The sequence below is a fragment of the Molossus molossus genome, unplaced genomic scaffold (genome assembly GCF_014108415.1).
Source record: "Molossus molossus isolate mMolMol1 unplaced genomic scaffold, mMolMol1.p scaffold_m16_p_6, whole genome shotgun sequence".
NCBI classification, from domain to species: domain Eukaryota; kingdom Metazoa; phylum Chordata; class Mammalia; order Chiroptera; family Molossidae; genus Molossus; species Molossus molossus.
This window is the reverse complement of record NW_023425399.1, coordinates 685,451-703,241: the sequence shown is the minus strand read 5'-3', so window position 1 is coordinate 703,241 and position 17,791 is coordinate 685,451. Positions and strand designations below refer to the sequence as shown.

General features: G+C 57.8%; 1 protein-coding gene across 2 annotated transcripts; it reads right to left on the bottom strand.

Moving 5' to 3' along the window:
• Positions 1-4,901: 4,901 nt before the first annotated feature.
• YTHDF1 (YTH N6-methyladenosine RNA binding protein 1) lies at positions 4,902-16,215 on the bottom strand. Of its 2 annotated transcripts, XR_004957106.1 has the most exons (6): positions 15,913-16,215; positions 15,699-15,723; positions 14,343-14,422; positions 9,205-10,725; positions 5,586-6,072; positions 4,902-5,468 (listed from the first exon to the last, which is right to left on the bottom strand). XR_004957106.1 is itself a non-coding variant. In XM_036245338.1 (5 exons), exons 1-5 carry the CDS (start codon positions 15,937-15,939, stop codon positions 6,046-6,048), a joined length of 1,680 nt encoding a protein of 559 aa, XP_036101231.1. In that variant the 5' UTR covers positions 15,940-16,215; the 3' UTR covers positions 4,902-6,045. The 2 variants fall into 2 exon arrangements, 1 of the variants encoding a protein (XP_036101231.1); XM_036245338.1 differs by having other exon boundaries at positions 4,902-6,072.
• Between the last annotated feature and the right edge of the window lie 1,576 nt (positions 16,216-17,791).

The window sequence follows — 17,791 nt, the reverse complement described above, 5'->3', positions numbered from 1 at the left end:
GGCCGTGCTGGGGAATGGGAGCCAGAAGGATTCAGAAGAGGCCCCTTGACAAGTCGCATCTGCAGGCACTGATGGGGGTGGGGCCCGACAGAAGCCAAGGGCAGCTGAGCCCACTCCCCAGCGCTGTGAGTGGGAAATTGACCAAGACGGAAAGGCACAGCCCCTCTGATGGAGAGCAAGGCTCTGCTCGCGGGCACCAGGTCCTCAGCCACAGTCAGCAGGTCGGTCAGGGTCAGGCTGCCCCAGACGCCTGGGGACCCCCTGCAGCTCCTCCCTTCCCTGACTCCCCGCAGGGACCACACAGCCTCCTGGCAGGGCCTGAGCCCAGGATCACTGTGCCGTGGGGGACACCACTCTGGCTCCAGAGGCCAGCGACGGGACACTCCCATCTGGCACCAGGGTCACACGTCCGCATGGGTTTATGCCAGGGGCCTCCAGACACTTGGGGGGGGGGGCACCTCAGCTGTCCTGGTGTGTGCCTGCTCTGGACCCTCCTGAGAGCCCCAAGCTGGGACCAAGACCTGTGAACAGCCCGGGAAGTCGCGCTGTGAGCTGAGTCTGCAGCCGCAGAAATGGATGACCAACAAGACCAGGCTGGGACACTCCCTGCCCCAGGCTGCGTCCTGCCATGGCTCAGAATGAGCAAATGGCCAGCAGGTCTGCAGCGGGCATTGTCTGCGTGGGGTCAGGATGGGCTGCCCCACACAGCACACACACCAAGTTCAGCTGGAGTCTGCGTACAGTGGCCCACGGACCCTCCATACAGGCTCACCTGTGGAGACCGGGCTGTGCCCACCTCCTGCAGGTGCCAGTGCTCACCACATGAGGGCGCCTCGGAGCCGCTGCAGGGTCCCGCACCCCGCAGGACCAGTGGGAACCTGAGCATGGCACCCACCGCCTAGACAGCCCCCTCCTGCTGGGAAACTGCCCCCACCCAGCTCCCAGGGGAGGAGAGACACCCAGGCCCACACAAGGTGAGGCCCCTGCACACCTAAATGCTCTTCATTCATTCAACAAATATTTCAGAGTCCCTTGCAGGGGACCAAGCCATTCGTGCCACCAAGTCTGGAGGATGAGACCCTGATAGCAGAGGATAACATGGGTTCATGCACTCTGCCCAGGAACCCAGCCAGAACTGAGTCTGGGGCAAAGCAGGTGCCTCTTGATGACAGCAGGGAGAAAGGTACCCCCCTCAAGCCATTGGGCAAGAGCACTCCCAGCCTCCCCTCTCTGTACCTTGATTTCCTCATCTGTGAGTTAAGATATGTTCACTCAGTAAGTGTGAGCAGTTATCATCTCCATCACTTCCATTACCATCATCATTATTATCACCTCCATCATTTCCATCACCACCATCCCCACCACCACCATCCCCACCCCATCTCCATCCTCATCATCATCACCATCTCCATCACCATCATCTCCACCACCATCATCTCCATCATCTCCATCACCATCATCACTATCATCACCATCACCACCACCACCATCACCACCCCATCTCCATCCTCATCATCATCACCATCTCTATCACCATCATCTCCACCACCATCATCATTATCACCTCCATCATTTCCATCACCACCATCCCCACCACCACCATCCCCACCCCCATCTCCATCCTCATCATCATCACCATCTCCATCACCATCATCTCCACCACCATCATCTCCATCACCATCATCACTATCATCACCATCACCACCATCACCACCCCATCTCCATCCTCATCACCACCCCCATCTCCATCCCCATCATCATCACCATCTCCATCCTCATCATCTCCATCACCATCATCTCCATCACCATCATCACCATCGCCATCATCATCACCATCTCCATCACCACCTTCATCATCATTATCTCCATCACCATCACCACCAGCATCATTTCCACTATCATCATCACCATCACTCTCCAAGGATGGGGTCCTATTTTCAGTTTGTTGAAGCAGCAGGAATGGGCAAGCAGAATGAAGATGCAGACCCACTGGAGCTGTGGTCATTCAGAAACCCATGTGCTCTTAGGAGGGCAACCCCATGCTGAGGAAATAGGAAAGGTAGATATGAGGGTTTAGTGAAGTGTGGGGTGTTCAGTGACAGACAGTAGGGTGGGATGTGTGATATCATATCCCCAACCCCACATGAGGACAGCTCTTCCAAGCCATGGAGGGTCCTGGCCATCAGTACCCAAGCCTCAGACCCAGCTGACCCTTGAGTAGTCTCCAGTATCCTTTCCCCACAATCCCCCAAAATGTCAGGGAGACCTCCATCTTGGCACCCCAACTGCATCTCCCCAATCACTTCACCCCAGGGGCAAGCCGTTCTTCATCCATTCTTCTGGAAGGCACAGTCTCATCTTACCCTGGACCCTCTTCTTGGGGTTCTTTCCAGTAAATAAAGATGAACTCTGAGAAGAAACATTTTCTACTGGGTGTTCTTTAAGCTCAAAACACTTCACCATGTGACTCTCACCCACAGAAAGAATTATTACAGAAAAACCGTGGTGCAGGACAGCTGTTCAAATGCCTTTTCTAATAACGTTGCTTTTGAAAAAATAATTCAACCCGCAAATCTCAAAAGCAACCACAGGCTGCAGAGAAGGGATCGTGGGAGACTGGGGCTCATGCAGGGATGGCATGGGGGGACGGGGGGCATAGGAGGGTTCAGGAGGACCTTTGCAGAGGAGGCACCAGCAGGGAGGGGTGCAGGAAGAGGTCAGGGCGCTGGCCGCTGGCTCAGTGAGACATGAACGAGAGCCAGGACTCGGGTGAGTGGCGGGGCCACGGGCCTCGGCTTCAGGCTGCCTCCATCCCACCGGAGTCAGAGTTCCTCAGTCTCGGACGGCAAGAGCCCCGAGCGACAGAATCCGCTGATAGGCCCACGGTGGGTGGCCTGCGAGGGCCATGGTGGGCGAGACCCTGTGAGGAAATCCTAGAGCCTGGGGGACCTCTGCGAGCTCAGCGGGCTAACAGCACTCCCGGGGGAACTGGGAGTCTGCACATGGCCTGCTTCGGGGTGGGCACGGGGGAAAGAGTGACCCAGCTGCTTTGGGGGGCATGCAACTGGCAGCACCTGTGCCCTTGAACATTATGTGGCATCCTCAGGAAATCGCCCCATGTTGTCCAGCTGGTGCGGCTCAGTGGTTGAGCACTGACCCTGCACCAAGAGGTCACAGGTTCAATTCCCGGTCAGGGCACATGCCCCGGTCAGGGCACATGCCCCGGTTGTGGGCCTGATCCCCAATGGAGGGCATGCAGGAGGCGGCCAATCAATGTTCTCTCTTATCGATGTTTCTCTCTCTCTCTCCCTTTCTCTAAAAGAAAGAAAAAAAATTAAAAAAAGAAAAAGAAAACCACCCCCACCCTCACACTCATCTCCCACCTCAGATGCACAGCCTCCCTGCAGACCAGGCCCTCTGGGAGCCAGGGATCCAAGCGGGAGGCAGCCCCCTGCCCAGGGCTTGGAGGGAGCCTTCAGAGAGGTGATGACATCATCTAAGGACTCAGCCATTGACCTGCCACACAGGTTGGTCATCAGCACACCGCCTCGTCCCCTGCCCACCCACCCGCCGAGGCCCCACACTGAGGGACATGCTGCTGTAACTGCAGCACACCCAGCGCAACATGCAGCCTGTCACTTTACAAACCAGGGACCACACCACGTTTGGAGGACTCATGACCAAACGTAAGAAAGTGGCAGGTGCGAGGAAGCTGATGCTCCAGGTCTATCACTTTCCTCTGATAAAGCCACCGAAGCAACTCTGAGCAAAGGCAAAGCTGCCCCTCCTGGCAGACCAGTCCCCAGGCAGCAGACGCGCCTCTGAGCTCAGTCCTCGGTAGACTTCCCTTCCACCCAGCACTGAGTTCCTGTGTCACCACCCGGGACCACGCTGATGCTCTGCCTGTCACGCCTGTCAAAGCTTTTACCCAAAGGGAAAACTGGTGCACTCTTGATTGTACACCGGTTTTCTACAGGGTGCACCTCTGCAGCCAGGCAGGAGGGACTGGGGGTGTGGGGGACGAGCAGTCAGCAGCTGAGTGCTGGGACCGGGCAGAGGGTGCGGGAATGGGGGTGGGGGGACAAGCAGTCAGCAGCTGAGTGCTGGGACCGGGCAGAGGGTGCGGGAATGGGGGTGTGGGGGACCACCAGTCAGCAGCTGAGTGCTGGGACTGGGCAGAGGGTGCGGGAATGGGGGTGGGGACGAGCAGTCAGCAGCTGAGTGCTGGGACCGGCCAGAGGGTGCGGGAATGGGGGTGTGGGGGACCACCAGTCAGCAGCTGAGTGCTGGGACCGGGCAGAGGGTGCGGGAATGGGGGTGTGGCGGACCACCAGTCAGCAGCTGACTGCTGGGACCGGGCAGAGGGTGCGGGAATGGGGGTGTGGGGGACGAGCAGTCAGCAGCTGAGTGCTGGGACCGGGCAGAGGGTGCGGGAATGGGGGTGTGGGGGACGAGCAGTCAGCAGCTGAGTGCTGGGACCGGGCAGAGGGTGCGGGAATGGGGGTGGGGGGACGAGCAGTCAGCAGCTGAGTGCTGGGACCGGGCAGAGGGTGTGGGAATGGGGGTGGGGGGACCACCAGTCAGCAGCTGAGTGCTGGGACCGGGCAGAGGGTGCGGGAATGGGGGTGGGGGGACGAGCAGTCAGCAGCTGAGTGCTGGCCTCAGGGCACAGCCCCACTTCTGCTGCTGATCCCAAAGGCTCCTGGTAAACGTAGGGAACACTGGGCCTGCAGGTTCCTCCACCCACTCAGCACTCAAGTGAGTGAGGTGATGGCTTGGTCTCAGGGGGCCATCGGCACCCCAGCAGACATGTGGGCTTCAGGGCAGCGCCCTTTAACTGGCTCTGCAGCGGAAGCCCGGAGAAGCGGGGTGAAGCAGGGAGGACACCAGGCCTGCTAACAGGTTGTTTATTAAGGCTTGTACTCTCCTAGAGGAACTTGTCCCGTGCTGTTCGGACTCCGTCCAGGCGCTGCCAGTTCAGAGAGGGACACGTCCTACACACAAGTCTAAATAGCACAGCCTGAACTTGGACTCGGAGGGTCTTCCGGAGCAGTTCTCAGGAGGAACCGCTCTCCGCGGCGAGGCCCTCTACGGGGACGTGCAGACATGTGCTGGCGTGGCAGGCGGGAGCACCTCATGCTTCGACTCGGACTCCAGGTGACGGCAGCTCAGCGGGTCCTCATTCCACCCATGACCGCAAACTCAGTTTCTAGAGGTTTTTGTCTGCTTTTTGCTCGCTGACCCATGACCAGGAGAGAGGAGCGTAGACACGCAGCGCCCCGGGGCCCTCTGCGCCGGAGCAGAGCCTCGGGCAGAGCTCAGACACCAGAGTGAAGCCCACCTGGCATCAGGACTCCCAGGTGAAGGAAAGGGATCAACACGCGGTGCACACGGCCACGGGAGCCTGGACACACGCGCTGCTCGGTGAGGCTGCAGACGGCGGGACCGAGGAAACACGCTGTCACCAGCTGTGAGAAAGGGAAACTTCTTTCTGTGTGGTCTTAAGACCAGATGGGCAGAGTAGCATTCAGACAGGTTAACTGATCACAAAGATGGCAAACCAGCCAGGTATGGGGACGGCTCACCTGCTGAGCTCGGCGTTTCGAAGCATGTTCGATACGTACACTGCAGACAAAACAACTTATGGTTTGTGCTCACGGCGAAGCAATGGGGTGAGGAAGTTCCAAAGAAAGATGCTAAATGACCATGAATATAAGAACAAGAACATAATTTCTGCCAAAATTAAAAAATAAATCTTTGGGGTGTACTAGGTGTTTTTTTTAAATACTTATTTTTGTATTAAATCGATTTGATTGATAAGATGACAAAAACATTCTCCTTTATTAGTGAGTCCTACAATACTATAATACACAGAAAAATACACGTGGGTGAGAAGCCACCTGGGCAAAACAAACGACAAAGAACGCAGAGGCCACACGGGCCGCACAGGAAGACGGCTGAGCTGAGGCCAGGACACAGCACCGAGCAACATCGGAAACTCAGCTTTTCAACCAAACATCAGATCACAACAGAAACCGCTCATCCTCATTGTTTGCTCCGACTCTGCCGTTCCTGCGAGAGAGAGAGGAAGCCAGCTTAACCCGGGGGACAGGTGAGAGCCCCCCACACACACTGCGCCCAGGCGGCCCCGGGGTGGACAGTTGAGAGCTCCCCCCACACTGCGCCCAGGCGGCCCCGGGGTGGACAGTTGAGAGCCCCCCCCACACTGTGCCCAGGCGGCCCCGGGCCTGAGCCCCTGGACACCCCCTTTGCCAGCAGTTCCAGTTTCAGGCCGTGGCTGGGCAGACCAGGCCTGCTGACCACTGCACCCGGCACCTGCCTGCTCTAGGCTCCTCTGGCTGGTGTCCCAGCGGGTGTGACCGGCTGCAACTCCCCGCTGAGCCTCCTCGCCCACCTGTGTCCCGGCAGCAGGGCCTCTCACAACGCTGTCACCAAACTCAGCTTGGGGTGTGGGCCGTGCCGAGGAGGAGCATGTGCCCCGCACTGGGGGTGCCCTGCCTGCCCACTTCATCCCGCCCAGTCTGGTAACCAGGATGAGGCTTGTGAAAGACACTGCAGTGTGGGAGAGTCCTCAGCAGACGGGGTTACTAGATACTGAAAGGGTTACGCAACAAAGGGAATCCCTCTTTTGCTAAAAATGGACTGAATGTGTCTTCAGGTTAACAACACATCCCAATTCTCCCCAGTCACCCAGGGCCAGTCCTGAAAGCCAACATTGCTTTAAGAAGTAGCACCTCCTCCTTGCCCTGACCTTTAAACCTGGTAAGTTCACAACTATATATTTTTTTTAATCCTTACCCGAGGATATTTTTCCATTTATCTTCAGGTACAGTGGGGGAGAGAGAGAACAGGAGGGGTGGGTGGAGGGGGAGAAAGAAAAGGAGAGAGAGAGAGAGAGAGAGAGGGAGAGAGAGAGAGAGAAACATTGATGTGAGAGAGACATCGATTGGTTGCCTCCTGCATGAACCTGACCAGGCCAGGGACTGAATCGCAACTGAGGTACGTGCCCTTGACGGGAATTGAACCCGAGACTCTTTGGTCTTCAGGCTGACACTCCGACAGCGAGCCCAACTGGCCAGGGCCACCCACAACTGTATTTTGTATTCTCTTAAAAAGAATCACCATCATAAACTGCCCTGACTGGTCTGGCTCAGCGGTTAGAGCGTTGGCCTGCAGACCAGAGTCCCGGGTTCGGTTCCCGCTAAGGGCACGTACCTTGGTTGCAGTTTGTCCCCCACCCCAGTTGGGGCCATGTGGGTGGCAACCACTCAATGTCGCCATTTCTCTCTCTCTCCCTCCCCCTCCCCCTCTGGCTCTATCTGAAGACAAATGCAAAAACGTCCTTAGGAGAGTGAAGAAAAAGCATCACCACCATGAACCGCTGCTGCCCTGGGCTGCGAGCCCGCGGCTCCGCGGCTCCACGAGGCTGTCCCACTGGAGCGAGAGCTTCGGCGCAGAACGGAAAGGCAGGGTCTCCAGGCTGACACCCTGCAGGACCAGGTCTGACGCAGCTCCTAAGAGTCAGTGCTCCCTAAGGGGTCAATGGGCTCACACATTTCAGCCGAGACAGGACAGCACGGCAGTCCTGCCAGATGTCACCTCCACCTTACTGACAAAAGGCGGCTGCTCCTGGGTGTGGTGAGCCAGGTGGCCTAAACACAAGCCTGGGTCTGAAAAGCCCCGTGTCCGACTCCTGAGACCAGGGAGCCCGAGCGCCCTGCTGGGAGGCGCTGCAGAGAGCCACCCAGTGCACTGCAGTGAGCTCCTGCCTCTCACTCCTGGCGTGCGAGTTAAGGGAACACTAACACCCTGAGATTCCCAGGGCGCCCAGGGAGTGACAGCCGGACCTGTGTCCCAGTGGAGTTCAGAAGCCTGTGGGCTGCTGGGGGAAGGCGCACAGCCACGTGCTGATCTGCCCACAGGCTCTCCCTCCCAACAACCAACTCACTCACAGGCGGCGACTGCAAGTCTCGGGGCACGAGAACCCCTGAACATCAAGCAGGTGTTCGGTTCCTGCTAAGGGCACGTACCTCGGATGCAGTTTGTCCTCGGCCCTGGTTGGGCCGTGCGGGTGGCAGCCACTCGATGTGTCCCTTTCACGTCGATGTTTCTCTCTCTCCCTCCCTCTCACTCTATCTGAACAAAATATGGAAAAGTGTCCTCGGGTGAGGATAAAAAAAATTACAGAACCAGTGAGCTTCGGGGAAACATCCTAATGTTAAAATGAACTACACACACAGCCAAGCACCAGCCACAAGCCGCCTAAGGCCCTCGGGCTGCAAACCAAGGAGCTCTGTTCTGACCCTGTGAATTCAGCAATTTTATTTATTTTAGCTATTTTATGCTACACCTTAAAGATCTAAAATATGGGATTTCAGTAACGGGACATAAATGACGAGCCCTTCTTTTCCATGAGAGAACGAGAGAAGAGAGTGACCTGTTCCCAAGGTTCCGCTCACCGAGTTGTCACTAGTAAGTTCACAACCGTAGACTTTCTGCTAAAGCACTTTGGGGCATATGAAGCTCACAGATGGGCAATACTTTTTTAAAAAACATGGACAACCAAAAAGAGATAAAAAACCCACTTATTATCAACTACCATTTCACAAAAGAAAGGACATTTTAAAAACAAAATCACAGGGAAAAATCTTGGGCTGAGGTCAGGCACGAAGCAGCCCCTGGAATGCTCCGCTGTCTTCACTCCCACTTCGGGCCAGCCAGCGGGCACCCACGTCCCTCCTCTTGGGGCTGCAACCCCCCGGCTCCAGATGTCTCTGCACAATGGGAAGGTGGCCCTCAGAGACCCGACTCCGGGCTTCAGCTGTTCTGATGTGTCTGCACCCAGCCCCCCACTTTCTCAGCACCCACAGAGCCAGTCAGTTTTCTGAAAACTGCAGGGTGCTGGGTTCCGAGAACAAGTGAGCGATGCCCTGCAGCCCAGCGCTCCCTGCAGCCCGTGCCCAAGAGCAGAATGTGTGAGCGTCCCCGACTCCACCAGGACTAGGAGGCACTGTTCCAGGAAGAACCACGGCTCACAGAGGAGCAGTGAGTCACCCCGAGCCGTCACACAGAACAGTGCACGGTGGTCCCGATCACCATTTCTTAGAAACCAGGGGAGATGGGACGTCACCAGCAGGGCCGGCCCGCGAGGCGGGCCCCGAGGTGAGGCCCGGCCCCACGCACCTTGCGGACCACCTCCTCCTCCTCCTGGCGCTTCTCATAGTGGGAGAAGTCGTCGAAGATGGAGGTGGTGTGCTTGTAGGCGGCGATGATCCTCAGCACTTGCTTCGCTTTTTCCAAGGGCACCTCCTGGGTGTCGCGGGAGTTTGTGACGGGCTTGTTGTCGTTGTTCTCCAGCCGGATGTGCCGGAGCTGGTTGTTGGGCACGTCCTTGACAAAGATCCACTTCACGTCGAACTTGCCCTTCCACTTGTCCTGAGACCAGACCCCAGCGCTCGTGCCGTAGTCCACAGGCGACTTCATCTCGGCCACCCCACAGAAGTGGCCGCTGCCATTGACGCTGAAGAGCAGGTAGACGGGCCCCTTGCTGCTGACAGAGCGGAAGGCGCCGTCCAGGCGCTTGTTGCCATGCTCAGTGCTGCACCAGATGGAGTACTTGATGGAGCGGTGCACGTCGTCCTCCGAGTAGCTCTTGATGATGAACACGCGGCCACTCCGCAGGTTCCAGTCAAACTCCTTAGGGTTGTAGCTGTGGGCAGCCTTCAGTTTCTCAAGGACCGGGTGGGATTCTGTGCCCAGGGCAGAACTAGGCTGGGTGCTTCCAGGGGAGTGACTATCACCCCCGGTCCCGGAGCTCTGCCCAAACGCCGCGTTCCTGTTGCGTGGGGCTACCCAGCGGGTTTGTGGTGGCGGCTGCGGGCTCTGATACTGTGGTTGGGCCAAAGGGGGGGGCTGAACGGGCAGAGGCTGCACGACCGGCTGAGGCTGGGGGGCAGATTGAGGGGCCGGCACTTGCTGGGGGGCTGGAGCCTTGGGCATGGGCCCCTTGTTATCCCAGGTGCCAATGTCCATGTTATGTTTTATAGGCGGAGGGGGCAGGGCACCCCCGATGACAGGGCCACCCTTGGCTTTCATTTTCGGCTGTGGCTTTGCCGGCTTGCTGGCAATGGCAGCCCAGGAGGTTGGCTTCGAAACCGGCATGCTGACATTTGTCCCACCGCTGCCAGAAAGGACGCCGGTCATCGCCACACTGCTGACGACGGAGCCCACCGTCTTGACGGCAGAGGTGGTGACGTCGCCGATCTTCAGGCCCACCATGCCCTGCTCCAGGCTGTTCATCCCGGGCGCCTTGCTGAGGGTGTCGCTGTGAAACCCCGTCTGCCCGTCCACAACGGTGCCGCCCAGGGAGCTTGGGGGGTAGGTGTAGCTGCTCCCATAAGCGGAGCTCTGGGCCTGCTGCCCCTGAGAGCCACTCGTTCCCCAGGCGGAGAAGGCAGGGTTTTCCGGGAAAAAGTTAAACCTGTGCTGATAGATGTTGTTCCCCAGGCCCCCAGGCTGCCCGAACACAGCGTCGTGCATGAAGTGATGGTCGCCGTTGCTGAGCTGTCCGTAAGTGGTGAGGTAAGGGATGGGGGGGTCCCCTCCGGTTGACCACGGCGCCTCATTGAGGGAGTAAGGGAATCCGATGGACGGCGGGTAATAGCTGGACAGGTAGGGGTCGGCCATGGAGGGATAACTGTTGCTCTGTGGAAACAACAGGGGATGAGTTAGCCTTATGGCTGGAGGAGACACAGGGACATCCACGCCTCCTGTCAAGCACAAGGGCAGGCGGTGGGAACGAGACTGGGCAGCACCGGCCACACCTGACAGGACACACATGTTCAACAAGTTACGGGAATAAGTCACCGAGCAGGAAGAAGCCCGAGAATGTTGCCCCAAGGGAGGTCTGAATGGACCACGGTCAGGCTGCTGTCCACACCACCGCCTCCGGCCCTGCCTCGTGAGGGAGGTCGTTCCTGAACTTACAGGGAACTGAAACCACCCCGAATCCACCCTAACCCCCGTCCGTCAGCATGAAGTGGACTGCTATCCGCCAACTTCTCCCCGCGCCCAGCATGGCCCACGTGAGCTCCCAACAGGATGTGGCAAGACGTGCTCCAGCCCAAACACACTCCCGCTTGGCCCGTGACCGCCAACAAGCTGTCCCCGCGGTCAACTGCACACCGAGGTAGTGCCGATGGAGTCCACTCACCAAGGACGGGGGGCAAACCAGGTGAGAATATATTCAGCCCTGCTCCCCTCACGGTGACACCTGTGAGCAGGAATCTCCTTCCAGGGGTAAACTCACCACATCTGGTGCTTTCACAGGAGGGACAGCTAACTGCCACTCAGGCCACACCTCAGACAGCTGTCAAGGCAAAACCAGCTTCGAGGCTTAGAGGAGACCTCCAGGCAGGGCTCTGGGCGTGTCTGGTGACCAAGTGGAAACCGAGCAAAAGGCTCGGCATGGGCTTCACGCAGCCAGCACTGCCATGCCCAGACCGTGTTCCTTGGAAGAACAGCGGCAGATGTACAGCAGAACTATAAGCCTATTCTAGAGTTAAAGTTTTTCATACTTACTAAAATTTAACCACATTAAAGTTGAAATGTCTGCTTCCTATATCCATTTCTCTGAGAAAGAAAAGAATTCTGAAATTACTCAAATGCTCACATTTCACAAACAATGAGGTGACTCAGCCAACAGTGACCAAGAGCAGGAACTAGAGGGAGAGGAAGGACCCCAGCAGCCCAGGGGAACAGACCGTTTTTGGAGTACACTGAGAAGCACTTACTTAAGAAGGAAACAAAAAAAGCTTGACTAAAGTGTGTAAAAAGGAAAAGTATCAAGGGCAATCACCACGACAGTGACAAAGTGACGCAGACTCCCTAAAGCTCCAGGCTGTGATTCCAACTCCCCAGGTCAGACGGAGCTGGCTGCCTGACTCCTGCATCTGCCTCCTGCCTAGAGGAGAGGCCTGCAGCAATGAGACAGGCCGGCTCCTCGGCCCCTGCCGGGCGTCTCAGGTGCCAGCCTCTGCTGCCCACCAGGGCGTCACGAGCCAGGTCCCGACACAGCAGGCCTTGAACTGTTCTCCATGTCACCCAGCGTCAAGCCTCACGGAATGAAAGAGCAGGGTAGCCTCTGGCTGCGGCAAATGTCTGGGTGAAGGAAAAGCACCACAGGCCAGGTGTGCATGTGCACGCGGAGTCCTCACGGAACTGCCAGGCGCACACAGCTCGTCCCGTGTCAGCACCGCCTCAGCGCACTGTGAGCAGCCACAGGACTCAGCTTGCCGCTCCTGCCACACCAGCCTGTCTGACCTCCCTCACCACCACCTGGCGGCTGGACAGCGGCACATCCTCAGTGAGAACTGGGGGACAAGACACAGAGAGCACTTTTCTTTCTTTTTTTTCATTCCTCATCCAAGGACATTTTTTTCCCGATATTTTGTTCAGATAGAGTGGGAGGGAGAGAGACAGACAGAAACATCGACGTGACAGGGACACATCGAGTGGCTGCCACCCACACAACCCAACCAGGGCCGGGGACAAACTGCAACCAAGGTACATGCCCTTAGTGGGAACCGAACCTGGGTCTCTCCAGACCACAGGCCGACACTCTGACCGCTGAGCCAAACCGGCCAGGGCTAGAGAGTACTTTTCCAATAGGAGTATGTCTGCCAGCAGGGCCCACATGGCCCCGTGAGGAACTGCCACAGACACAGGGACAGAGGACATGGACCTGGCTCCGCACTGCTGGGCTCCACCACGCACAGACGAGGACTCAGAGCCTTGGTTTCTTCATCTGCAAGACCAAGAGCTCTCCTCTCCGTATCTCCCCGCTCCCCACCCTCCACGACAGCCGGTGTTTCTGTAAAACCTGTTCTCAGCCCAGAGCCTGGACTCACTCTGAAGGGCTGAAATGTGCAACTCTCAGCACACAGGATGAAGGGACCGTTCACACAGAGCTTCAAACACGAGGGTCTTCCCACGTGGCTTCCCCAGGGCACACAGAGCTGTGACCACGCCACTGACACCAAAAATCTAGTCCGTTTTAAAACAAATCCTCAGATAACACAAAAGCCCCGCCTCATGGAGATGTATGTCTTTTTGTGTGTGTGTGGTACGTGCTCCTAGCGGGAACCAAACCCGGGACTCTGGTACACAGGCTGACGCTCAATCGCTGAGCCAAACTGGCAGGGCACAGAAATGTATTTCAAGTGTAGTGAAGTACCCTGTCCCTTTTGGTTAAAGTTAACACACAATATTTTGATAGTATTTAAGTCACCTAAGAAAAAAATGAGACAGTCAAAAAAGTTCCATCAACTGCACGCTGCCACAACGAGCGGACCACGGAGGCCGGCTCAGCTACTCCCGCAGTGCCGGTGCCCCCAGAGGCAGGGCAGATTCTCAGGGCAGGACGCCCACCTGCAGTGCAGCAGGAAGGTGGGTGAGGAGAAGTCCTGAACACTTCAGGAAAGGGCAGACTGGCTCTGTTCCACCACAGGGAAGAGGCAACACCTGCTTTTACTCTAAAACAAATGAGTACAGTGTGTTTTACAAGAGATAGACATTATAAATATTTAGATAATAAACCTAAATTCCAAGTATCGTAGGTGGTTTTAACCTGGGCGATTTACCCCCAGGAGACACTTCTGGTCATCACACTGGGGGCGGTGGTGGTTGGGGCAGTTGCTAATGGCATCTCACGGATGAACGCTGGGGAGGCTGCTAAACACCCGACCACGCAGAACACAAAGAATGTCTCAGTCCAAAATGTCCACAGTGCCAAGATCAAAAAACGGGGCACCGTGCCCGAGCTCTACACGCACCATCTAATGTCACCCCCGACACGTCTCTGAAACTCACCAATGCCGGTTTATAGAAAAGGAAACAGGCACAGAAAACAAGCCGTCTGAGAAAGTGCAGTCAGTGGTGGGGCTGAGATTCAAACCCACGGCAGGAGCCAGGCCCCAGAGCTGGGCTCTTAGCTGCTGTCCTGGACCACACTTCCCATCTTCCAGAGCTGAGAACAGATCATCAGAGAACTACCACACCTCCACCTGGTCCCAGGCAGCTCATCGCTGACCCACCAATGCTGAGGCCAACTGGAAATCAGCTTCATGCCAGTCCTGGTGGGATGGCATTTCCTCGAGATCCAGCTTCCCTGTGCCATGCCCATGACCAATGCAAGCTCGCCCTCATCGGCAGTCTCTCTGATTCCTAGCACTCGACAGTCGAGTCAGCAATACGGCACTACGAGCAGATTACATAACTCAGTCAAAACCAGTGGAGAAACACATATTAAGAAACCAACTCACCTGATTTGACTGTCCAGAAAGGTAGGGCTCAAAGTCATTGTCATGAACTGTGTCCTTCTGATGCAAAGAGCCATTTTGCACTAGAACAAATGGTAGAAACAAATATGTTTGAATTTTTAAAAATTACTGTTAAGCATTCCCCTGGCCAGTTTGGGTCAGCGGTTAGAGCATCAGCCGGTGGACCAGAGAGGCCCAGGTTTGGTTCCCGCTAAGGGCACACACCTCAGTTGCAGTTTGTCTCCGGCCCTGGTTGGGGTCGTGTGGGTGGCAACCACTCAATATGTTTCTCTTATGTTAATGTTTTTCTCTCTCTTCCTCCTTCTCTCCCTCCCGCTCTATCTGCAAAAGGTAAATGCAAAAAAAAATGTTCTCGGGTGAGGATTTAAAAAAAACGATTATAAATTACTTTTAAGCAATGAAGTTGAAAGGTAGCAAAGTCTAAGCCCACCAATTTCTGATAGAAACTGCTTTTATTTAAAAATGGACATAAACAGTATACAACTGACATTTAACAACTAACTCGAAGAGCAACTAATTAGAACTTTCAGTAACCGAGGTGATGCTTTTTTGACCAAGATTCTATCATCGTTTCATAGATGTGGACAAAACAGAGGTGCAGACAAAATGACGCAAGGACCCTGGAAGCAGGTTTTGGTCAAGGTGAAGCCTCTAACATTTAGGTCGAGCAGGGCGCTTCACGGTCTGCGTGGAGGAGAGGGGACCGGGCCTCGGTCAGCATCGGCGCAGCTGGGAAACAAACAGGCTGTATCTGAATGACGTTTCTCAACTTGTTATTATCTGGCTCTCCCTGCATTTTCCACAGTTACAAGGCTGAGCCAGGAAAGGAAAGGTAAATAAAGTACTGGGCCTTTTCCAACCGAAAACACGATGAACCATATTTGGTTACACCCGAGTCACACACACTGGTTAAAAACAGTCCTCCAAGTACACGTGAAGTGTCACTTACAGGTTCTCACAGGGTGCGTTTTGGGGGTTTCCCCCAGGCCAGACTATCGCAGGGGAGGACGGGGGGCTCAGAGACCAGCGCTGGCAGTGCGGGCGTGGAGGGGTCGCGGGGAGGGGAGGGCCACGGCCCCCGCCAGGCGCCAGCCCCTCACCCCGGGGCCAGGCTCCTGGGCCTCGGCCCCTCCGCGACCCAAACCAACGCCTGGCGGTTCCTCTCACCACCCACGAAAAGTCCCAGCTTCCGACCTGTCAAATCCCCCCTCCCCCACACCACCAGCTAGAGTTCCGTCGCCGAGGCCGGGGGAGTTTCCGCTCCTCGAGGCCCCCCGCCCCCTCCGCGACCCCGCCGGCCCCCCGCGCGCGGGGCTGCACCGCGCCCGGCCCGCTCACCTTTACTCTCCTGTCCTTTGCTTCTCTGCACCCCGCAGGCCGGCACGTGCGAGCGGACGGGACCCGGAGGGAAGGGAAACAAAGTTACTGGCCGGAACCCTCCCGGGCGGCGGCGCGGACGGAATCGGCGGTCACACGCGACGCCGCCCGCGGCCCGACCCCGGCCCCCGCCCAGCCGCCCGGCCCGGCCCGACCCCCCGGCCCGGCCCGCTACCTGGGGGTCCACGCTGGTGGCCGACATGCTTCATGAACAGCCGGCGCGGGGCGGGAGCGCCCGCCGGCTCGGCCTCCCGCGAGGCCGGGCCTGTCACCGCGCTCTCGCGGCCCCGGGCCCGCCGCCCCTTCCCCGGGCGCCGGCCGGGCGGCCGCGGCGGCGGCTGATGGGCGCGCGAGCCGCTCGTGGGACGCGACGCAGCGCGGGGAGCAGGGACGGAACACACGGACGAGGCGCCGACTCCAATGGCGGCGTCGGCGGCGGCGACGGCGGGGACGAGGCTGTGCGACGTCAGCGCGCGCGGGGCAAGCCGGGAGCGCCGAGGAGCAGCCACGCGCCGCGCCTGCGCACTGCAGCCCCGCGGGACGGATCTCACGCCCGGGTCCCAGCCTCGCACGGCCTGGGCGGGGCCGGGGGCGGGGCGCGCCCGGGAAGTCACGTGGGCAGCGTAGGGTAATGCTGCTCCTCCCAGGCGCGTGCTGGCGCAGGTCGGAGCCCCGAAGGCACCCCGCTCGTCCCGGGGAGGCAAAGAAGCCAAGTCTGCGAGCTCCGCCACCGGTTAAAGCCACTTCCGGAGGCTGGAGTCCAGGCAGCCCTGCCCTTCGCGCCGAGCGCTGCACCAGCATCCCTAGGAGGGGCGCCCAGGGTGTGAGCTCTGGGTTCTCTGCCTCTAGGCCTGGGCTTCCTGAGTTGTGTGTGTGGCCTCGCCCTCTGGGCCAGCTGCCCCCCTGAAGCCCGGGGCCCGGCGTCTCCGACGGTGCTGCTTTCTGGGCTCCCCAGTTTAGAACCAGTTTGCATGTTAGGTTCTTGACCTGGGGGATTTGGCTCCAGGGGAGGACCCTTTCCGTCTCTTCCAGCTACTGGTGGCCCCGGGCGTCTCTGGCATTCCGGTGCTCATCCTCCACGGTCACATGGTCTTTCCCCTTTATTGGCCCAGTTCCCATTTACCTCCTGAGGTCATTCTGAGGCTATTCAGGTTCTGGCCTCACTGTAGTGAGTGCCCTGGCGCTGATGAGTGTGCACACCTGTGCGAGGACACTTGGTGGGAGGTTCCTGCAGCGGGGTCACTGGGTCAAAGTGCACTCACATCGGCCACCTATGCAGTGTTAGATCTGGCAGATCACCACCCAAAGTGGCTGTGCCGGTTAGCTGACAGGGGGACCTTCTTCTGAGCTGGGGGTTGGAGGGGGGACACCTTAAGGCCAGTGTCTCTGAGTTCAGGTGACCACGCAGCCAGAGCAAGCCCCACCTGGGTGTTGGACACCCAACAGCTGGCCTCTAGGGGCCTGAAAATGAAGACACCATTCTGCATCTCCCACTGCCCGGTCACCTCAGTTAAACTGCAGCTCGTCCCTAGTCAGCGAAGCGACTTCCTTCCAGAAGCCCCTCCCATGTGCTGTCTCAGGAGCTGCTTTGTCCCCAAAATTCCTGCTCCTGTTCTGAAGGCTCCTCCTACTCCCCCTCCAGAGAAACCCTGACTTGCTTCCTTTACAGCTGTGGAACTTCTCTTTAAATACCTGGTTCTAAGTGTTACCATGAACAGCACCTGCTCCGTGCCCTAGCCCGTGCAGTGTACGAGCCGAGCCAGTCCCTGCCCTGTGGAGCTCCCGGTGAGGGGACACTTCCGCAGCCTGCAAAGTGGCTCAGCTTGGTCAGCATTCATTCACCTGCTGTGTGCCAGGACCCTAGCAGGCGTGCGGACAGAATGAACCAGATGCTGTCCTGGGACCCAGAAGGGAGAAAGGCGGGGGTAATCGGGTCACCTTGGATCACAGCTGAGACGGAGCCAGGTGTGCCGCGCCAGCCTCAGGAAGGAAGGGCAGATGCTCACCAGCTAGGACTCCTAGCCAGGGCACAAAGGTCACTGCTCACCCGCTCG

What these genes read in the sequence shown, in the direction of transcription:
- YTHDF1 (XM_036245338.1), bottom strand. Translation starts at nt 15,939, where the DNA reads ATGTCGGCCACCAGCGTGGACCCCCAG. An exon ending in CCACCAGCGTGGACCCCCAG is followed by an intron (nt 15,724 to 15,912) that starts GTAGCGGGCCGG and finishes TGCGGGGTGCAG; the next exon opens with AGAAGCAAAGGACAGGAGAG. An exon ending in CAAAGGACAGGAGAGTAAAG is followed by an intron (nt 14,423 to 15,698) that starts GTGAGCGGGCCG and finishes CATTTGTTCTAG; the next exon opens with TGCAAAATGGCTCTTTGCAT.